This window comes from Carica papaya, chromosome 6, assembly GCF_054855325.1.
Source record: "Carica papaya isolate Zhongbai chromosome 6, ASM5485532v1, whole genome shotgun sequence".
NCBI lineage: Eukaryota > Viridiplantae > Streptophyta > Magnoliopsida > Brassicales > Caricaceae > Carica > Carica papaya.
This window is the reverse complement of record NC_142314.1, coordinates 20,682,914-20,695,367: the sequence shown is the minus strand read 5'-3', so window position 1 is coordinate 20,695,367 and position 12,454 is coordinate 20,682,914. Positions and strand designations below refer to the sequence as shown.

General features: G+C 34.2%; 1 protein-coding gene across 5 annotated transcripts in view; it reads right to left on the bottom strand.

Moving 5' to 3' along the window:
* LOC110824378 (Zinc finger, C3HC4 type (RING finger) family protein) overlaps window positions 1-12,454 on the bottom strand; it is an 89,407-nt gene that overhangs the window by 19,881 nt on the left and 57,072 nt on the right. For all 5 annotated transcript variants that reach the window (XM_088222070.1, XM_088222071.1, XM_088222074.1 and 2 more), the window contains one exon: window positions 7,414-7,685. In XM_088222070.1, the coding sequence (XP_088078196.1) occupies window positions 7,414-7,685 (272 nt within the window). The remainder of the gene's footprint in view (window positions 1-7,413; window positions 7,686-12,454) is intronic.

The following is a 12,454-nucleotide window of genomic DNA, read 5'->3' as shown; positions in this document are numbered from 1 at the left end:
TGATTTCCAGCCGAAAGGAGGCTGTTTGGTAGTTTCAAACGATGGTGTGTGTAACTCCAGCGGCGGCACGTTGTTCTCTGACGACGGCGCGTGCAGCGGCGCAGATCTCTGGTGGTTGACAATGAGGTTCTGGTAGGGTTGTTGATACCCGCACGTGAAGAGATACTCTGTTTTCTCAGATTTTCTGGTATATTTGCAGTGATTTTTTTAGTATTTCTACTTATTGTGTTTTTGGTATTTTGAATGGCATTTTTTCGTAATTTCTGAATTGAAATGGATGATAATATTATCTGTTATTACTGTTGTGAACAAAAACATATAAAGGAGTATTGTAAGAAATTGTAAAATCGTAATCGGATAACACAGGCCGCTAATATTGTTGTTGCTACTGATAGCTCATCTTTTAAGAGAACTGTTATGATTTCAGCTAACGAATATGTTAAATTTACTCAGTATCAAGAATTTATGAATAAATTTTCTACTCTTATTGAATTAGAGAAAAAATGTTTTATCTCCTCCTTGAACAGATGGGTGATTAATTTTGGTACTATAAATTACATGACAGGTAATCCTAAAATTTTTCTAGATTTCGACCACACAAAGTATCTTGTCCTATAATTATTGCTGATGGGTTGATCTATAACATTGTGTGATCGGAGACTATGAAACCAATATCATCTATTACCCTGTCATCTCTGTTAAATCTACCTAAACTTGCCTTCTAATCTCTGTGAATAAGTTTATTAAACATTTGAATTGTTATATTACATGTTTTCCTGATCACTGTATTCTTCAAGATTTTATGACAAAGTAGATTATTGGTAAAGAAAATGTATCAGATAGTCTCTACATTCTTAACACTTGGGTACTTCGATCAGTTGTCTACTCTAGTGCTATCTCTCCATTTACAGCACATTACTAATTGGGACATCCTTCTCTAATTGTGTTGAAAAAGTTATGTTCTCAGTTTTACGATGTACTCTCACTGGATTGTGAGTCATATCAGTTTGCAGAACATCACAGAAGTCTGTCAGGTCTAAAAGTCAATGGATGAGCTGAGTCTGCTTTTGAGTTATTTCACTCTGATGTTTGGGGCTCTTGTCCTATTTCATCCAAAACTGGGTTTAAGTATTTCGCTACTTTGGTGGATGATTTTTCTCGAATGACATAAATGTATTTTACAAAGAATCGCTCTGAAGTATTTTCTCAGTTTTGTGCCCTTTGTGCTAAAGTCAAGACAATTCAAAGTTTATGTCCATGTATTGAGAACTTAATAATACCAAAAAATATATATTAGACTCATTTCAAAACTATATGACTCAACACGGGATCCTTCACCAATTCTCCTGTGTAGATACACCATCTTAAAATGGAGTTACTAAGAGAAAGAACAGCTATTTACTTGAGACAGTTCGAGCCCTCTTGTTCCAAATGTAAGTCCTCAAGCAGTTCTGGGCTGATGCTGTTTCAACGGCATGTTCTTAATTAATCATATGTCATCTACAGTACTTAATGGAGATGCTTCTTACAGTCTTCTTTTTCCAACCAAATCTTTGATTCGGTGTAACTTAAGATATTTGATAGCACCTATTATCTTCGAGATGTGTGATGTATTGAGACAAAATTGAATCCAAAGTTCTTGAAATATGTACTTTTAGGATATTCTTGCCTTCAAAAAGGATACTGGTGCTACTCTCCATATCTCAATAAAATTTGATATCAACTAATGTAGTCTTTTCAAAGAATACACCGCTCTTTTCCTCATTGTCTAAATCTACAAATCAGATGATAGACGATGAGTGGCTCATCTATAGTTTCACACCAGGTATCTCTACTGAGCAAACAAATAACTGTACTTCTCCAGATGATGTGTCTCCATCCCTACTTGAGCAAGTTGATGATAGTGTTCGTGTGCCTCTGATCCAAGTACCACCATCAATTGTTCATGTTTATTGCAGAACACAATAGACTAATAATACATGTCTTGCACCAGATCGGTCGTCATCTGAGTCTATCTAACAGGATCTTGACCTTCCCATTAGTCTTCGTAAAGGTAAACGTCAGTGCACCATTCCTACGTCAACTTATCCCATTGCTATAATTATCTCATATGACCATCTGTCTCCTTTGTTTAGTGCTTTAATTATTTCTATATATTCAACTTCTATACCCAAGACAGTTAAGGAGGCTCTAAATTACCCTGATTGGCGTAATGTCATGCTTGAGAAGATAAATGCTCTTGATAACAATCATACCTGGGATATGGTTGATTTACCCAAAAAAAAAGGTTGTAGGGTGCAAATGGGTATTTGCAGTCAAAGTGAATTTAGATGGCTCTCTGGCAAGACTTAAAGCTCGACTGGTAGCGTAAGGTTATGCTCAGACTTATGGGATGGATTATTCTTATACATTCTCTCCAATTGTCAAACTTACTTCTATCCGTTTATTCATATTTATTGCAGTCTCCTGCGATTGGCCCTTACACCAGCTGAACATTAAAAATGCATTTCATAGTAATCTCTTAGAAGAAATGTATATGGAGCAGCCACCTGAGTTTGTTGTTTAGGAGGAATACGGAAAAATCTGTTATTTAAAAATATCTTTGTATGGTCTGAAATAGAATCCCCGTGCGCGTGATTTGGCAAGTTTAGTGAGGTAGTCTGTGAATTTGGATTGAAAAAGAGCAAATGTGATCATTCAGTCTTTTATAAACAATCAACAACTAGTATCATACTTCTTGTTGTTTATACTGATGATATTGTGATTACAGGAAATGACCATGCAGAAATGTCCTCTCTCAAGTCATTCTTGCATACCAAATTTAATACTAAAGACTTGAAACAATTAAAATACGTCTTGAGGATAGAAGTAACAATTATTATAATATTATCTACATAGACAATTAGAATAGTGACCATATCCTAATGATATTTAATAAACAGGATATAATCAACATTATTTTGTTGATATCTAAAAAATATCATAACTTTTCTAAACCTTTCAAACCATGCTTTTGAAACTGTTTCAACTCGTATAAGCTCTTTTTTAATTTGAAAACCTTCTCTTGTATTCTTTCATCTTCACATTCAATGAAAATTTTCATGTGTACTTCATTTAAATCTTCATGGAGGAAAATATTTTTCACATCAAACTGTTGTAAATTCCAATTAACGTTAGCTGCACAAGATAGTAGTATTCTTATTGTGTTAATCTTCGCGACAGACACAGGTTTTCTAATAGTGAACTCCATAAGTCTGAGTAAACCCTTTAGCCACTAATCTAACTCTATACCTTTCAATCGACCCGTCTACTTTCTGTTTCACAGTAAACACCTATATGCAATAAGCTATCTTTTTTCCCAGTGGAGGTGAAACAAGCTCCCAAGTTTGATTCTTTGTTAAAACTTTCATTTCTTCAATCATAATTTTCTTCCATTTAAGATCTCGAAGAACTTCTCTCTAATCTTGTGAAATAGAACAGAGAAAACAGACAAAACAAATACTCTGTAGGAGGCAGATAAAGAGTCATAAAAAATAAAATTAGATATAAGTGTTTAGTACAATACCGAACTCATGCAGCAATGAGTTTATCCACATCATCAGATAAATAACAAAATAAATGTAACTCATTAGTAATTCAGGAACTGAGGAAGATTCTTGACCTAGGTCAGACTGCACAATGACCTATGTTTTATTCTTCCTTCAATATCTCTTCAAGTCTGATTTATCTATGTGCCCCACATTACCTCTTAAATGAAACCTTCCGAACTAAAAATCTCCTCCTGAATATAACTGTCAAGAGTTAACAAAATGGGTATAACCTCTTCTTTCTCAGTCCCCCTGAAAAGGTGTTGGATTTGGATTTAAAGAGCGCTCAGATTTTCTAAAAATAACATTCATAATCACAAAGTATCTTCTAGATGAAAGATGATAACATTTGTAACCTTTTTAAGTAGGGAAATATCCAACAAATACACATTTAAGAGACTTGGATTCGAACTTGTCCACATTTCTAGCATAGACAAAAACAAACACATCCAAACATTTTTGGAGGAACAGTTCATGATTTTTTTCCGTCCAAAACCTCTAAAAGACTTCTAAAATCAAGAACTCCTACAAGCATTCTGTTGATAAGATAAGTAACCACAAAAACTGCATCTCGTAGTAACTTTTGGATAGATTCATGATAAACATAAGAGACCGAGTTACCTCCAATACGTGTGTTATTTTTTTCAGCAACACCATTTTGTTCACTAATATAGGCACAACTCATCTGATGGATTATCTAATTTAACTCCAAGTAGGCACGGAAACTCACCATCCATATATTCTATACCGTTATCTTTTCTTAAAATCATAACTTTAGCATCAAAGTGCATACATATCATTTTATGAAATAAACAAAAACATGAGAATACATCACTTTTTACTTTGAACAGATAAATTCATGTTAATTTAGTATAATAGTCAATAAATTAACAAATCATTTATGACCAGATAAAGAGATATTCTGAATAGATCCCCAAACATAAGAGTAAATAATTATAAAAAGGATAAACCTTCAATGATTACTCACATAATAAGAACTACTTCTATGTTTAGCTAAGTTCATATACATTACAAAATAAAGATTTCATGAAAGTTTTTTTAAACAAACTGCTATAGAACTTTTCTAAAATAAAAAAAGATGGATGTCCCAATTGTCGATGCAACTATACAATTTCTTGATTGACCTCCGTGTTGTCAAAGGTAGCTTGGTTCCCAATTATACTTTGACTTTTATCCAAGATATATACATCATTCTGCAGTTTACTAATATCAATCGTATTCTTTGTTTGAAGATCTGAAAGATATAATAATTTGGAAAAAATTCAATTTTCCAGTTAAAATCTCTAGTGATGGCACTAATGTATAAGAGACTGTTATAAAAACAAAACACATAAAAGACTGAAAATAGAGTAATGGTTGGAGTACATTTATTCGAATCTATTCCAAATACAGCAATATATGATCTATCTGTTTTACGAATATTTTCCCGGTTAGTACAAGGAAAATAGGCTAGGAAATCCTTAAAAAAACTTGTCATGTGTTTGTTAGTTTTAGAATCTATTATCTAAGTATTAGAATTGAAAATAGCAGGGAGATAAGCAATACCTGATTTTACCATTTTTGACATACCAATAACTGATGAATTGTTGAATTGAGATATGAGACGCTTCAGGTTTTGAATCTCCTCATTTGAAAAAGCTCCAATAGTTGATGAAGGGTTACTTAAACTAGGAACAACCAATTTTTTTACTCCTATCATTATTTAAAGCAACTTAAGATAGAAAAAGAATAATTACCAACAGCTAATCTCAATGAGATAAAAAAGACCCTTTTATCAGCATCAATACAAGTCGAAAAAACAGAGCAACCTTGAAGAAGATGATCGAAAATAGATCTTTCTAACAAGGCAGTGGCTTGGATCAGCTCAAATCGGCCCAGCTCAAGCACACGAATGGCTTGGCGAGAGCTGGACGTCTCTGTGCGCAGAAGGCTGGAATGGCGCGGCGGAATGCGGCGAAACTCAGCAATGGAACGCGCGGCAGCCACGTGAATGAATGCTGAAAATGCGCAATTTGAGCCGTAACGCGTGTGAAAAATGCTAGATCTATCCCAATCGAGAATTTTTGGCGGCCTTCCGACGATTTTTGGGCCGAATGGAGTTTTACTGGCAGCATGTGTGGCTCACACACATGAAAAGCAGTGACCGGATTCTAGGAGGGCAGCCCGGCACTGAGCTGTAACTTCGTCTAGGTGGATGGTGAGATTAAATCTTAATAGGTGGGTACCAACTTAGCCTATTTGTGCTATTTTAGAGTTTGAAAAAAACTATGAACTTATAACTCTAAAATAAACTTATTATGGCTCTGATACCATCATATAGATTTTTGGAGTAAAAGAAATATTCATTGTTATTTCTGATACACTTTATATTGTTATACCTAGGGAATATATAGAGAATTTATATTTATAGATAAAGAAATTACTTTTCTAGTAGGATTCTAATTAACTACACAATCTCAACTAATTAAGCAACAAAATATTCTAGTCAACAGATTGCAACCATCTTCTTCCACCCACTCCCTTCCCTTCCATTCCCCCTGGGATCCAAGTCCTCAAAATTGCCCTCTAAATTCTACTACTCCATATGCCTCTCCTGCACATTTGTGTTGAGAGCTATCATCAAGTACCCATCCTCCATGCTATACATTGGGCTGTACAGGAGTCCTTCCTCCACTAAGGATATTTAGACAATTCCTCAACCAATCGAATTTTCGCAACCAAAGGTGAATAACAAAGTGATAACGCTTTCTTTCCTCTTTGATTGTCACTGCCCCCTCTTCCCCCTGTTCAAGGTCTCTCCATTTCGTGAATAATTTTCTTTCCACCAAGAATACCACTTGTTGGTACCCTAGCGTCACATTTGCATCCTGGAATTCTCACCAAAACAGCTATAACTAATTAATTCTAATGAGAAACATGAACTAATTGATGATTGTCTTGAGTCTAGCATAATTGATCAGTACACTTTTCATCTCCATAGATAACTCTTCCTTTGTGCAAGATTGCATAATGTTTAGCTAACAAAATCTAGAAAGATATCCACCTAGACCGGCAAAATCAAGAAATAAAAAGTAATTCAATACCATGTCTATCAGCTTCAAATTGCAATGACATGTATTGAAATACATATTAATAATCTTCTTTAAAAAAAAAAAAAGATTAGTGTTCTATTTACAAGAAGCTATCTATAGATTTATAAATCTGACTCTTACTTATATAATTATAGGAGCATAATCTTGGCTGATTAGAGACAAAATCACACAAACCCCTTATAGGCTTGTTTGACATTTACCTAATGTTAAATGAAATCCATTCTTTTTATGACCTCTTTAAATACTGCTTCTGTGTTCTGTTTCACTAAACTCATGATTAAAGTCATGTTGGCAAAATCTGCAGTTGGCATAACAAAGAGCCAGGCAACAGACAGAAGATAACTTAAGGTAACAATTTTGCGCTCTAGAAACCATCCAATGGATGTATGGGAACTGCAACCATTCTCCTGCTACAAGAAAAAAAAATAACACTTAACTTAATTTCAACTGCCTTTCACAAATAAGAAAAATTTACCCCATTGGCTAAATATTTTAAGAGCCAAGTTCGCTGCTCAAAACCATTCACTTTCCTCAGCTTAAGACATTAATATGGTTCCAAGGAGAAAATATTTTTCTTTATTAGAGAAACATAAATTTCAACTGCAAGCCACAAAGTAATTTAAGATAGAAGCCCAAAAATACTTGAGATTTGTATCCTCATTTTCAAAATGCAACATGAATCAAAGAAATATGTCCATTAGTTTCCAACATACCTATCAAGAGCCATATTTCTTGTTTGACCAGAACCGAGGCTGAGCACAACAAGCCATCTGTCTATTACTCTACGGTCTCCCAAACACAAATTCACATCTATTACATGTGATTTTGTGGCAGAACTTGAGCTACTAAAGAGCCTTGATATTTGAAACTTCCTCCACTTCTTTTCTGAAAAAGGATTCCTCATAATAGCAGTTGATGAATCAACAGAAACTGAATAATCCTGACATGGCTGTAGAGATCCTTGCTCCCATGTTGAAAATGAGACCTGGTTTTAGAAATATTGTTATATGTTAGGTTTATAGTTTTCCACAGAAAAAGTTTCCCAGAATTAACAAAACAAAAAAATGGACTAATATATATTTCAAATTTTCAAGTAAGGTGCTGAAGAATATGGACCATTAATGAGTTTGAAAATCTAGCGTGCACTTATTGAGAAAACTAAATAGAAGAATGAGAGAGAGTATGAAGAAAGACTAGTGGATAGAGTTCCGGTAGGGAGAAGGGGAAGTCAATAGGAAATTGAAGACGTCAGAATTTCCTGGTTATAACAAGAGGGCAAGATATTAAGATTACGCGAAGGGTAGAGAACAGTGACGAGGAAAGGAAAGGGAATAGCAACCATGATGGCTCAGGAACCGAACAGTGATGAGGAAGGGAAAGGTAATAGTAACCATGATAACTCAAGAACACAGTTCTAATATCTTGGCCATCTATCTTTAAAATCACGCGAATCAATTGCATTCATTCTATGATAAATCAAAAACCGGATCAATGTCCTTAGTAAAACTCATTTATGATTAGATTCCTATAGGTAAAATGAAATAAAGGTGAGAATCTCATATGAAGTGCAGAAGTATGAACTACTATGTATCTTATTGAATATTAGAGTCCATTATATATATTAATAAATATAATAACAAAAGGAAACAATATTAATTACAAAGATTACAAGAGTCAGGATATATTATCAATATAACCTCTACCCTAATGAAACCCTTTAGTCAAAGTAATGCTCTCCCTTAAGTTAGTGAATAGGTACTATTCATTCCTACCTGGAAATAATTGCCAAAAATATAATGTTACCTAATCTTTTAGTCAAAATATCAGCAAGTTGTGAAGTGGTTAGTACGTATAGAGTACACATCAATCCACCATCCAACTTTGATTTGATGAAGTGTCTGTCTACTTCAATGTATTTAATTTTTTCATGTTGTACTAGATTATAAGCGATACTAATTGCTGACCTATTGTCACAGTAGAGCTTCGTAGGTTCATCCTATTAGATCTTTAAGTCTTCAAAAATCATTTTCAACCATGAAACCTCACAGACCCCTTGAGCCATAGCCTTTAACTTTGATATTGTACTAAATTAGGCTACTATATTCACATCTTATTTCTCCAATTTATTAGATTCCTTGTGAGAAAAATACAATACCCAAAAGTAGATCTCCAGTCAACTAGTGGTCCAACATAGTTCGTATCTATATGCTTCAAGATTATGTCTTCTAAACATAATTCCCTCCATGGAGTACCTTGCAAGTAATGGAGTATTCTGTATAGGTTCACTTCTTTGAACTTGTGCATGAACTGCCTCACCACACTTACTACACATGCAATGTTTGCACTTTTATGTGACAAATATATTAATTTCTCCACTAGTCCCTCGTACTTTTTCATGCCCACATCTAGGTCTTCTTCTACCAATCCCAACTTATGATTTAGATAAATGTGGTTGCTAACAGACTTACATACTAGTTTGCAAGTTTCCTTTAAAAGATCATGACATAGTTTTGTTAGGAGCTAAATATACCTAACATTGAATAGGTCACCTTTGTCCTAAGGAAATATTTTAACTTCTCAAATTTTTTAATCTCGAACTCCCTAACCAAGTATTGCTTGAGAGCTACTTTTTCACCTTCATCATTTTCTTTAACAATTATGTCCTACATATACCAAGAGGGTTTGGATTACCTTTAACTCTGATTGCTTAATAAACAAGGTATGATCTCATTTACTCTGTCTATACCCTATGGATGGCATTACCTTCACATCTCTTCCAAACCATGCAGGAGGAGGTTGTTTGCATATTTTGTTTGTAGTTACTCCCTTTGTGAACTCGAGGAGAATCTCCATATAAATTTTTTCTTCTAATTTCCCATAAAAGAAGGCATTTTTCACATCAAATTGTTGTAATTTTCATTTGATGTTAGCAACTTATGATAGTAAGGTACGTACCGTATTCATCTTTTCAATGGGTGCAAATGTCTATTGGTAGTCAATTTCGTAGGTCCGGGAAAACCTTTAAACCAACAATCTCTTCTTATATATTTCAATTACTCCGTCAGACTTATATTTGATAGTAAATATCCATTTATAACCTACCACTCTTTTTCTTTTGGATAGATCCACTATTTCCCATGTCTAATTTTTTTTTAAGACATATCAACATTTATGATATTTTTCCATTCATCACTAGTTAACACTTGGAATAATATTATGGAAATAGATAATGTATTCATATTCATAACAAACTTGTTATTTTCAAGGGATATGAAATTTAAATGATAGAGAGGATGTTTAGTGCACTCTTTTGTCCCTTTTTAAGTGCAATAGGTATGTAAGCAATCATAAAAAATAGTGGTATTAGAGTTTACCTCATTTCCAACATTCGACTCAGATTCTTGACTTATTTTGATTGGATTCTAGGTTCTTATGTCTTGAATAAACCTAGAGAACCGTGAGTCTAGTTTGGGCTAAGGTTCAGACTCATTCCTTAGAGGTATGAGGTTAGGTTTGCATTATGGGCACTGGGTTTTGTGTAAGATAGTTATTATAGATGATGTATTGCCTAAAGATAAAGGAAGATCAAAAGAAAGTTGATCCTTCTTATCTTCCAGTGTAGTAGTCTGCTCTAGAAGATAAGATTTATTAAAGAAAGATTATGCCCAACAAATATGATATTAGTGGATACAAAGGATTTTCGGTCATAGGATAGTAACATTTATATCCTTTTTAGGTGAACAAGTATCCCACAGAAACACATTGAATGGCTCTAAGGTCAAGTTTCCTCTTCGTGACTAATGCATATGGACATAAGCAATACACCCAAAGACCCGAGGGTACAACATTATTGGAAACTCTTACCTCAGAGAAGGAGGCAAGAACTTCCATGAAACTGCACAGATTTAATACCCGTGATGGTAATTAGTTTTTTAGCTAGATCGCAGTTAATACAACTTTCCCTTAGTATTGCTTAGGAACATGGCCTTGAAATAAAAAAGTTACAATAGCAGTAAGCAAGTGGTTGTTTTTTCGTTTTACTACTCCATTTTATTGTCGAGAATAAACATAGTAAAACCTACGAACAATTCTTTATTTTTGAAAGGATGATAATTTTTTGCTAAAATAATCTCGAACATTATTAGTTCTAAAGTATTTAATTTTATCCCAAATTGTGTGTGGATCATAGTATAAAACTGGGGAAGAGTATGACTAAGTTCATCTTTAGACTTCAATAGAAAACCAAGTTTACTAGAGCACAATCATCAATAAATGAGAGAAACCATCAAGCCTCAAAAATATTAGCAATATTTGAGAGACCCAAATATCACTATGCATCAAAGTAAAAGGAAAGTTATTTTTTTTATTATTAGGGGAAAAGTTACGTCAGTGTTTTGCCAATTCACATACACTGCAATGTATGTTCGTTATTAAAATAAAGAAATAAAAAAGGAAACATAATTGAAAATAGAGAAAGGAGAGTGTCTCAATCTTCTGCAAAGTGTATCTATCTAGTGTACTGATTAAGAGGGCACTACGTGATATTTCATGTGTATCCAGGAGGTATAACTTGTCCCAAATCTCAGCACATCCAATTATCCTCTCCAAGGCTTGATCCTTAAAGTCTCAATAAGGAGAAAAGATTACTTTAAAATTAAGGTTTTGTTAGTTACTGATATAAAATTTGTGCACAGTCGAGTAACATGAACAACATCAGTAAGAATAAAGGAAATGGTGAGTTCTATGCCCTTCACTCCAGAGTTTTTCCTTCTCCCTGTGAATGGTTTGTGCGTGTACTTGAGTTTTCTGGGAATTATTCTTGTATTTTCATTTTTTACCGGAGGTACTACATTTCCCATGTAATTTGCAACACTTTTCTTTAGTGTTTAGTTTTTTCATGGAAGGTAAAGATTGCTCATGTTTTCCCCTCTAGAGGATGAGTTATCAGTGGGACTGTGACTTTTTTTCTGCTAGCATCACTTGAGGCTTTTGAAAATCAAGGCCAAACTATCATTGGAGTAGGATTTTAGCATGACCTTTCTCCTGCTTTTTTCTGCAGTAACAATAGAGATTACCTCATTATCAGCAATGAGTAATTCCTTTTTTTCCACAATTTGAACTCTAACTTGATCAATTCTAGGTTGAGTCCTGCCATAAACTCGTAGGCACAATCCTTTTCCACGAACTGCTTTCAAGCGGGCTGCATTCTTGCTGCACTCCATAGTGAGGGAGTAGTACTAGAACAACTCCTACAAACAATTCTTCAACATTTTAGAATACTCAGTGGCCTATTTCCTTACTTGATGGACAATATCTTGACGGTCATGTCATAAATTTGGGTCACATTCTTGACTCTAGAATAGATCTCTCTGATCATGTCATACACTTCCTTTGTAATAGGCAGGAACACCACGGTTTTACTTATTTCTATCTGCATGGAAATCCACATTCAGGTCATAATCATTGAGTCTTTTTCATCAAAGCATCAAAGGTTGGATCTCTTGGCTTTGTTCCAGTTCCAAGAAGTTGGTTGAGTTTTCCTTTTCCCTTGAAAGTGGTACAGATTAATTGTGACCAAATTAAATGTGAGTCTTCACAGTAGATCAGTAAGTCATTTGAATTGGGGGATATTCGTCATTAGTTTGTGATGTAACCTCAGACATATTTTAAAAATTTTAGAGCAATTAAGGCTGAAAAAAAAAATCAGAAGAAGGTTGAAGGCAGCATGCAGCGAATTAGTGGCTCGTCTGTGTG